Here is an 11203-nt window from a genome sequence, read left to right as displayed (position 1 = left end):
ATTGAGTAATCAATGCGCACAGGTCAAAGCAGCCATCACCACTCACACACTGAGGGAGATCTCCTCCATGGCGTCTTGGAGCACCTTCGCTGTGTTCTTTTATACTAAGAACTCTACAAGGGACCGGTTTCAACATCAGCACCTTGTGTCCCGTTTTAGGGGGAGCCCAGTCAAAGCCACCTAACTGGAGGCTGACATGGGACTATCGCTACCATAACCCTTCGATTATACATAATTAAATGTGAATGGCATAAATGGCATAAATATTAGTATCAGTTTTAGCAAGGCTCAATAACACAGGATGTTGCGACCGATGGCTAAATGGTAGCTTATGATCGCGTACTACCAGTAAACCATACCAGAAATCCAGCACCAAACCAGAACAGCCCCCCCAAAAACACAGTCGTTGTTGTGTGACTCTTCTAAAGGTTTGCTACACAATCTAGCCCTCTCACAACTCTTACAATCTGAAGGGCTGTTCAAGTGTCAGAAATGTACTGTTCAACTTTAAGAAGCAGCAGATGATCTCACAATTATCTGGTTGTTCTCTCAAACAAAGAAGTTGTTTGTTCTTTTGTTTCTCCTCTGTTAAATAACGTGCCATCTTGCCTGTTCAGTGGCTGTCGGCCAGCTGGCCCCGGTGGCACCTCTTAGACTGGAACTGTCTACGGCTCTGTGTTTGGACCACTTCTTTAAATCTCCCTGACATGACTTTGTTTTTGTTTATGCAGCCGAGAGCCACATTATAGAAGAGATGTTTTCTTAAGGTTTGAATTAAGCAAGATATTTGGCCCACAATAGGCAGCATACCTATGGAATTTGGATTTCACTTTAGAGTGAACTTTGAACGTTTTTGATAGGGCCCCAAAAGTATGACAACCCACAATATGTTCCTACAGGTCATATTTAATATAACACAGCGCAATCACACAAATAGTGGCATGAATAACCTTCCCCTGACATGTTGGGGCTCATTTAAAAAAACACATCCAGGCAGTGTGGAACCAAATTAAGCTCTCTACAGGTTTGTGTCCATTTGGGTGTGTGTGTCTGAGTGTTTGGTGTGTATGTGTGTGTTTGTGTGCGTCGTTCTGAATGTGTCGGGGGAATAGCAGCAACCAGCTCAGGTAAGTGTTTGTCTCTTCACACAGTAGCAATACAGAGCACACTGAGAAAATTGAAGGCATATGGCTAACAGTCCTCGATTTGTATCGTAACATTATACAGGAAAGCTACCACGAAAAGCAATTCACTATTACTTTTATTTTTTCACCTCCAACCTTGACTATACACTCCAAAGCTGTTGTCTGCCTTGAATAAATATTACTTCCCATAAAACAAACAAGATGGAGTAAACAGTGGGGCCCAAAACCATGTTTGCGGCCAAAGTGTACTAGTGAAATGTTTTGGATTGTTTTTGTGATTCTATTGGTGAATGTATAGATTTGAATCCAGCATCATCTTTATATTGCAAATGTCCCTTTCCGAGATCCCGGTCCATCCTGGGAAAATCCACATTGCTGTAATGGACTCCACAAAGGACTCAACTGTCAAAACACTTAGTGACATAACACTCATTCATGGGAAACGTATTATTGGCTGAACCAGTATGCAATGGTTGTTCTTCGCAAAGGCAGAGAACCAGTTGAGTCTTGTTTTACTCCCTGTATTCCCATTCTTGTCCATTCTGGCCCCTAATCGAAACAGAGCACAACACATTGTGGCATTAAAACAGTTATTATAAATATTATGATGATAAAGAAGAAGAAGAAGATGATGGTTGTTATTATTATCATTTATTAATAATAATGCTGACGGTTAAGAAATACATATTTATATAATTATTATCCTCAATATTGTTATCAACAATATTATATTTTAATAATTAATTTCATTATTAGTATTAGTATTAGTATTGCATTTCATTACATTACATTTGTAGCAGAAATACAAAACAGTTTATACCTTCGTACCTTGATATTGTGTTTCCATTGGTTGACAGAGGTGAAGGTCGAAGTGTGCGTCCTTAGTGTGAACTCCTGTTAAAAAAATACAAAGGGTGGAGATGGGAGACAGAGAGACTGTTATAATTCCCCTCCGAAACAATAGGTTTCCGAGCTCAACAGTGTAGCTGGTCCCTACTGTCTCATTACCACTCTCGCAGTATACAGACGAACGTGGGCTCTTTGGAGAGCAGAGGGCAGTCTAGACACGGAGAAGGGAGAACCATGTCTTTATCTGCCAGTTTTCTCCCCACTAGTATAATAATAACAACATATTGAGTCTTGCTATTGACCTTCTTACATGTTTTTTTGTTATTCTAAACTGTAAACTGTGACTGTTGACACATGAACTATTTTAAAATTAACTTAATCTCAGGGGACAATAAGGTGGATATTACATGCATAGGTAGGAGAGAGGAGGGGTTGGTAAATAAGTTAAACAGAGTCAATGGGCAGAGTAAACTCATCAGCTACCACAGCATGGTCCCTTGTTTAACCACCAGAGCCAAGGCCATCTGGCATGCATCCAAGCCATTAGTTCCCCCGGTGTCCAGTAAAGATGTATCATTGACCCCTCATCCTCTCAATCGCTAATGAAGATTTTCTCAGGGTACAGCACCACCTCATCCTACTGGTATTTAGTGTCTGAGGTGTGGTCGAAAATATGAGTGTCAAGGGTCAAGGTCAGGGAGGTCGAACTAGGATGATCAAATCAATTGAAGGGGTCACTATGTGCGACCTCTCTGTTGGGTCTTAGGTGTGGTGGAGATTATTACAACCCCGCCTCTTCTAGTTAATATAGAAGAGACTTTATGCACTTATGCATCAAGCCTACATTTGGGGTCATGCGCTTAGCTTGTGAACACATGCGCCATTCACACTTTTGGAAATCAGGAAAGCAACATGACAATGGAGATATATAAACAAAGTTCTAAAGGTTGGTGCTCCACAGTGTTGTTTATAATAGTGACAGCATGCAGGAACCAATCATAGATACAGTGGCAGAACCGCAAAACAACAGCACAGTGCTTCTATGGCCACTGCACCGATGTTATGAAGGGTTTCTGTTTGCGCGGTGAACTGCCTTTCGGTGTTTACAGTACATTCACATGAATACTGTGTTGCTACTTCCTCTGTCATGTCCAGTCTCTCAATCAAATTGCAATGGGTCAAATCCCCCGTTGTCCCCTCCTCCTCCCCCCAGGCCAGTTTCCACGAGAGGGCAGCATTTTAGCAAGACTCATGGGGTGGGGATATGGAAATGCCATGGTCACTGTTGCTGCAAAAAACATTTAATACAAAGTCAAATGAAGGTGAAGGAAAAGACGGGCAAATTGTAGCGCAATTCACCAATGTTTGCGACAGAAAACATACATGGCCTCCTCCGAGATACATATTTTCCCTGATGCATGTTGTTATGTTATTATTCCATTTCACATCAAACTCGTATCATAAAACTAGGAAGGTTTATGTGAATATTCGTAAACAAACACCTATGCCAGCCACATACACGAACACACAGACAGACACACACGGACACGCACGCACGCACAAACGCGCATGCATGCACGCACACGCGCACACACACACACACACACACACACACACACACACACACACACACACACACACACACACACACACACACACACACACACACACACACACACACACACACACACACACACACACACACACACACACACACACACACACACACACACACACACACAGGAACAAAATAACGTGACTGCAGTCTGCAGGCCATGACAGTGCATCAGTAATCCTCAGACGTGCGCCAAACTCACCGATGTTATCAGTGGGTTAACAGCACCCTCTGCCGGATAGAAGAGAATACCGCAGCTAGGACGGCAGCCACGATGTACCTCCTCCTCCATTCATTCATAATTCCACATCCGTCGAAGCTCGGTCCTCCGTCTCTCAATTCAGAGGGTGGCGGCTATCATGATTTGGTGCCTTGCTTATGGGTTGTGATCACTGGTGATATTTTGGACCCGGGTGTCCATACTAAAATGTCATTTCCAATTCAATACAGAATGTGAGCGAGTTGGGCTTGTGTTGTTGATTTTGGATGATCTGACACTTTACTCCGGCACTGCGTGGGTTAAAAGCAGTCTTGTTTAATTAACCGAAGATGAGCCTTTTAGATAGGAATCTTCAGCGTATATTCCGGGCCATCTGGAAGGTTACTGTGGAAACAGAGATGCCATGGCAACGGTGACTAGGAAACGACCGTTGTCATGGCGACTGCATCACAGCGGGCGATCTGAGGCGTCTAAAGAAAGGCTGACAGGCTCCATCTTTGACCAGTGTGTGTTTATGTATGAACATGAACAGGTCTATTTTGCCTCCGATATACTCTTACCGGTGAAGACATTGTAACGCTGGTCGCTTTAGTTTGGTTTTACGCATTAGGATCCATAAAGAAACGTGTAAGGTTAGGGTTAGGGTATTTGAACACCAGCATTTCGACCAGACTTAAACGCACAACAAAAACTAAGCACATAATTATCAAATCTAGATACTATCTTAACTGTGCCTTTAGACATCCAGTGTTTGATGACATAGGCATACATATTGAAATGAATGCCAACATTATAGAATGTCCATGAAGACGAATTACGACGTTTTACGCACGAAGATACAACAGGGATTTTGGCTACTAGTATTTCATTCTTAAATCACAGCTCTTAACCGCTGTGACTGAGTAATCGCTATTGCACAATTCACGACCGATTAATTCCATCACAATGGCAACAAATATAAATCACCCAGTCGATATGAATTAATAGATTCCTATATTTCACACAATATATTCTGTATGACTCAAAAGGCAGCTCGCGATCTGTGAGCAGACAGGCTTGCGCTTCTGTCTACTCTGTCTACAACTGCTCTCCCCCCTCCCCAGATCTCACAAACGCACACGCATAAGCACGCGCGCGCGCGCGCACACACACACACACACACACACACACACACACACACACACACACACACACACACACACACACACACACACACACACACGCGCGCGCGCACAGCCAGCGGTGCGTAACGGGAACAAAACAAGGATCACCAGCGAGCATCGCATCCCCCCACCCCCCCAGGTCCAAGGTCCCCACCATTCCAAACACCAAGTCTAGACGTCCGTGAAGATCTTTTTGCTAATGTTTACACAATTCTGTGAGTTGTTTTGCGTCGCTGTGGTGGTCATGGTGGTGGTCGTCGTGGTGGTGGTGGGGAAGTTTGGCGCTGGCTGTTTGAACGCGCTGTTCATCCCTTGGTCCTCGATGACCATGTACTCGCTCTTGCACAGCGAGGAAGTGGAGTGCGTCTTCCCCAGCTCATCCCCCTCCGCCAGGGGCTGGCAGCTGCCCACGTGCAGGTACTGCGCCTGCTCCTCGCCCTCCGTCTCGCGGTGGTAGAAGTAGTTGAAGTTGGAGACGATGACGGGCACGGGCAGGGCGATGGTCAGCACGCCGGCGATGGCGCACAGGGACCCCACGATCTTTCCCCCGATGGTCACCGGATGCATGTCCCCGTAGCCCACGGTTGTCATGGTGACCACGGCCCACCAGAACGCGTCCGGGATGCTGCTGAAGCTGGAGTCCGGGTCGTCCGCCTCGGCGAAGTACACTGCGCTGGAGAAGAGGATGACTCCGATGAAGAGGAAGAAGATGAGTAAGCCCAGCTCGCGCATGCTGGCCTTTAGGGTCTGCCCTAAAATCTGCAGCCCCTTGGAGTGGCGTGAAAGTTTGAAGATACGGAAAACCCTCACCAGCCTGATGACGCGCAGGATGGCCAGAGACATGGCCTGCTGGCCGTTGCCCTGCCTCTCAGCCAGCTCGGTCCCCAGGGTGATGAAATAGGGGATAATAGCCACGATGTCAATGATGTTCATTATGTTTTTAGAAAACGTCGCCTTGCTCGGACAAGCGAAGAAGCGCACGAGCAGCTCGAAGGAGAACCAAATGATGCAAAGCGTCTCCACCACGAAGAACGGGTCCGAGAACGGGTTCCCGTAGTAAGCGGCCGTGCCGTTGACCGCCGGCGTAACAGGTTCCTTGTTGTCGTCCCTGAACTCCGGTAACGTCTCCAGACAAAAGATAACAATGGAGATGAGGATGACCATCACAGAGACGATGGCTATCCCCCGGGCGGGACCCGAGCTCTCTGGGTACTCGAACAGCAGCCACACCTGTCTCTGAAACTCGTTGTCCGGCAAAGGTCGCTCTTCTTCTTTGATGAATCCCTCGTCCTCTCTGAACTTCTCCATGGCCTCCTCCCCGAGTTCATAGAAGCGAATCTCCTCGGAGAAAATGTCAATGGGCACGTTGACGGGTCTCCTGATGCGCCCCCCAGACTGGTAGTAGTACAGGATGGCGTCAAAACTCGGTCGGTTCCGATCGAAAAAGTACTCGTTCCTCAGGGGGTCAAAGTACCTCATCCTCTTTTTGGGGTCCCCCAGCAGAGTCTCGGGGAACTGGGAAAGGGTCTTCAGCTGGGTCTCGAAGCGCAAGCCCGATATGTTGATGACCACCCGCTCGCAGCACTCGTGGTCGGGCTCGTAGCGCTCCAGGGAGAGGTGGCCCCCCGGGAGAGCCGCCGACTCCTCCAGCATGTTGTTGTCACACGCGACCACCGTCATCACGCCGCTCTCCGCCTCTCCGGTATAGCCGTGGTTCACCAACGTGTCACCCTGGGTTTCGGTCGCGTTCGGCGGGGGGGATCGCAGGAGACAGAAGTGGTCGTCCATACACGCGCGTCCGGGTGGAGACGCATAGAGGGGCCGCCGCGCCCCCTCCGCGAGCCCCCGGTCAACCACAACCGCCGCCCGCCGCCACACCACCACAGCCCCGGCTCCTCCAGCGTTGCTCTCCCGTGGCTCTTTGTGGCCACAAACTCACTCTCACACACTCTTTACTGTTGATGTTCCCGCCCACGGTGAGACGTCCGGATTTATTAACAGGCGCTTCACCCGCCCCCAGCGCGCCCGGCACCCCTTTGATTGCTCCGCCAATCCGAGAGCTCATCGACATAAACAAGAAGCAACAGACGCGCGTCATTCACTCAGTTTTGGGTGTGCCATGCCCCCCCCTCCCCCCCTAACATTCACACACACACTCTCTCTCTCTCTCTCTCTCTCTCTCTCTCTCTCTCTCTCTCTCTCTCTCTCTCTCTCTCTCTCTCTCTCTCTCTCTCTCTCTCTCTCTCTCTCTCTCTCTCTCTCCCCCCCAAATGTCGGCTCTCCACACGCACGCGTAATACATCCAAATGATTCAACAGCCAAAAATCATCGCACATCCTAGACATCCTTAAATAGCTTCTATTTATATCATTTTTATTCTGAACAAAGAGTGATGCAATCATTGGATGTTTAAACTCGACATTTGAGGTCAAAAAACAACAACTAATAAAACAAACCAAAGGGGTTGGTTTGCTTTGATGACCGAGGAGACGCGTTGAAGCGTGTGAAAGGTGAAGACAGAGAGCGCGTCCGGCAGCACGTCTTGTGGGACAGATTTGATCCCACTTAATCTGTTCTGCAACAGTCTGTGTGGACAACAGGTAGTTTGATGACATTCCCTTCCACAAAACCCAGGGTTGTTACAACAATATATATATTTTCCCATAATGTGTTTTCCCCGTTTTATCTCCCAGCCTGCATGAAGGTATCTGAACCAGCCACCCGCATGTCCCTGGGAGCTCTGTCTACCAACGTGGCAGCTCCACTTTTTTAGAAGGAGATCACAGCTCTACCGTCAGACCTGTGGTGCTTCACTCATGAAGAATATGCACGACAAATCAGAAATATGAGAACACTATTTCCAGTCACATATCTGTTGTTTCCATTTTTCAAACATGGGTATGCTTCGTTTTTTATGTGGCATGTCATTTTCCCTGTCAATGTATGCCCTTCTGAACCCAATTTAAGAAGGAGGTATTTATTACCATTCACATTAAGCGGACAAGCTAGCATATGGATTGTTTCTGTCAGGAAGGCGAGCAATGAGAGGAGATGGATATATATATATATATATATATATATATATATATATATATATATATATATGAGAGAGAAAGAGAGAGAGAGAGGGAGAGAGACAAGAGTTAAAAAGAGAGAGTAACTCTAAAGGTAAGCCAGATACTAACCACAGCCTGTGAGTCAGCAGAAGACAATGCAGACCATCATCCCGTCCTAGCATAACTGTAACTCAAAAGTGCTTCATGGGCCATTCAAACTCACACACACTCACGCGCACACACACTCAAATAATCTCACACACACACACACACACACACACACACACACACACACACACACACACACACACACACACACACACACACACACACACACACACACACGCACACAGAGTCACGCATGCACTGGGCCACCCCCAAACAAATGCAGACATTGGTGCACATACATACACACACACACACCCCACAAACACACACACACACACACATAGAACAACAAGTTTAGAGAACAGCATAGGGAGAGACGATGAGGGATGACCGGTGAGTTAACGGTGAAGGATGGCTGTTTGCAGTTTGGAGACATCTGCTTCCTCCTAATTCCATTAGATGAGCGATGGACCACTGTACTGATCCCTCAAGCTCTCCTCAGTGGAGACAATGCATAGAGATATCCTGTTGACCCGCTAACACACGTACACACACACACACACACACACACACACACACACACACACACACACACACACACACACACACACACACACACACACACACACACACACACACACACACACACACACACACACACACACACACACACAAAGAAACACACCTCAGACACATTTAAACAAAGCAGTTGCTAATTTGCATTCAACTAATATACATTTAAATAATAATGGCATGTGTGCATAATTTGATTTGGGTTTATGTGTGTGTTTATGTGTTTGTGTGTCAGAGTGAGAGTATGTTTATGTGTGTGTGTGTGTGTGTGTGTGTGTGTGTGTGTGTGTGTGTGTGTGTGTGTGTGTGTGTGTGTGTGTGTGTGTGTGTGTGTGTGTGTGTGTGTGTGTGTGTGTGTGTGTGTGTGTGTGTGTGTGTGTGATGGGGACATTTTTCCCTCTGAAGCCACTTTGGGCAGTGCCCTCTATTGAAAGGCCGCACACAGCAATAAACAAACCAACAGACAAAAAAACAAAGAAACGAACACTCAAGTCAAATAGGTTTTACAAAAGCCGGTGCTCATTTGCTTTCATCAAACACCATAATTGACCAGTGATGGCTTGTGTGTGATAGAGCGTTTGTTCCTATTGAGGCCACTTTGAGTCTGCCCTGTATTAAAAGGGCCAGGCAGTCCGCAGGGACCAAGCTCAGGGACGGCCAAGGGGCTGTTTAATGTGGTTTCCACTCCCGCCGCCCTCCAAAGATAGACTCGCGCTAAGTCCCTTATTAACCTAAGAAATTAGGCTACCTTGCACATCGCACTTGAATGCCTCAAATTTGGAATGCACTTGGCTGAAAGGCAATGGGGGGGGGGGGGAATACAAAGAACAGGCTTTAAGAGTTGTGGCAGAGAGAGGGGGAGAGAGAGAGGGGGAGAGAGAGCCGGGGAGGGAGAGCGGGGGGAGAGAGAGAGAGAGAGAGAGAGAGAGAGAGAGAGAGAGAGAGAGAGGGAGAGTGAGAGAGAGAGTGAGACAAAGGGAGAGACAGAGAGAGAGAGAGAGAGAGAGAGAGAGAGAGAGAGAGAGAGAGAGGGGGGGAGAGCGGGGGAGAGAGAGAGAGAGACAGAGAGAGAGAGAGAGAGACAGAGAGAGAGAGAGAGAGAGAGAGAGAGAGAGGGAGAGTGAGAGAGAGAGTGAGACAAAGGGAGAGACAGAGACAGAAAGAGAGAGAGAGAGAGAGAGAGGGGGAGAGAGAGAGAGAGAGGGAGAGAGAGAGAGAGAGAGAGAGAGAGAGAGAGAGAGAGGGGGAGAGACAGAGGGAGAGAGAGAGAGGGGGAGGGAGAGCGGGGGGGAGAGAGAGAGAGTGAGACAGAGGGAGAGGGAGAGACAGAGAGAGAGAGAGAGAGAGAGGGGGAGAGAGACAGAGGGAGAGATAGAGAGATAGAGAGAAAGAAAGAACGAGAGAGGAAGTGGGTCATTCTACAGGAAGTACAGCTCAACTCTCTGAGTTCATGGACATCTGGAGACACTTGAGGGAAATAGGCTGGTCAGGACTCCCTGCAAGGATCCTCTGCCTTCTTCTCTATTTGAAATGATCAAATATCAGGAATATCAAATGTCAAAGAATAAATTCTTGCATGAGCTACCCCCTCCTGCCCGCTCTCCAGAGTCGACTTGTGGAATAGTTTCTTACACGAGGCAGAGCACATCCTTTCTGGGAACATCTGCTACAGGATTTAGAGTTGGCCTTATCATTAAAGACCCACTTCCTTATTTGGCCTTCCGAATAGGAACATGTGGAGTTTTGAAGTTTGTTTCTGTTTAGACCCCCCTTAGACCCACAGTCTGTCTCTCTGTGTTGTCTGCACTACCCAAAAAACACCATCGCATTTTGGTGTTGCATGACCCCAAATTGTCCAACCGGTTTATTCTTTATGCCATCTGTTGTGACAGTGAGCTTGAACAAGGTCCAAAGCCAAGGCAAAGCATGGGCTAACAAAAAATGTCCTTTGTAAGAAGACCCGATAAGCTTGATCATTAGAATAAAATCAACTACTTGCGTGATGGACAGATGAGATTTCTAAATTTGAAAAAGCTACTAGCAGTTATAATAGTTATAAATAAATTCCTATTTAATGTATGCATACACCAGTCACCTCTCTAGCAGAGTGAGCCCAAAATAAAGATCACACAGCCTTTTAACACAGTTTCACCCCCTCCCGCGAATCATGTGTCTATACATAATTTGAGGGAAATGTTGACGCACACAAGTTGAACTGGTATGGATAAGGTGGACCCTGGGACCGGCTCGCCCCAGGGAAAAGGTTAACAAAGCAGAACTAGATGAAACCAGTGAACAGATGGGGTGGCTAGATAACACAACCTGAAGAAAACAAAGCTTGAATTATTTAAACTATACAACATATAGATTTTCCATCACACTCCCCCCTTTGATTATTTATAATCACAAACCCATGCAACATTTTGAATACAAATGATCGCATATTCAAACTAGGTTCATAATCCATCATGTCC

At 46.9% G+C, this 11203-nt stretch overlaps 1 protein-coding gene and 1 long non-coding RNA gene across 2 annotated transcripts; both read right to left on the bottom strand.

Annotated features, from left to right (window-relative positions):
- Positions 1–899: 899 nt before the first annotated feature.
- Positions 900–5075, bottom strand: LOC130391858 (uncharacterized). The gene is made up of 3 exons (XR_008896949.1): positions 3812–5075; positions 1974–2039; positions 900–1694 (listed from the first exon to the last, which is right to left on the bottom strand). It is a non-coding gene; the product is annotated as an uncharacterized LOC130391858 (long non-coding RNA).
- Positions 5076–5163: 88 nt separating this feature from the next.
- LOC130391169 (potassium voltage-gated channel subfamily A member 3) lies at positions 5164–6925 on the bottom strand. The gene has a single exon (XM_056601257.1). The coding sequence runs from the start codon at positions 6778–6780 to the stop codon at positions 5164–5166; it is 1617 nt and encodes a 538-aa protein (XP_056457232.1). The 5' UTR covers positions 6781–6925.
- Between the last annotated feature and the right edge of the window lie 4278 nt (positions 6926–11203).

Source organism: Gadus chalcogrammus, chromosome 1 (assembly GCF_026213295.1).
Source record: "Gadus chalcogrammus isolate NIFS_2021 chromosome 1, NIFS_Gcha_1.0, whole genome shotgun sequence".
Classification (NCBI taxonomy): Eukaryota; Metazoa; Chordata; class Actinopteri; order Gadiformes; family Gadidae; genus Gadus; species Gadus chalcogrammus.
The sequence above is the reverse complement of the archived record's forward strand: the minus strand, read 5'-3'. Positions and strand labels throughout refer to the sequence as shown.

Coding starts and splice junctions, on each gene's coding strand:
- LOC130391169 (XM_056601257.1), bottom strand. CDS start 6,780: ATGGACGACCACTTCTGTCTCCTGCGATCCCCCCCGCCGAACGCGACC.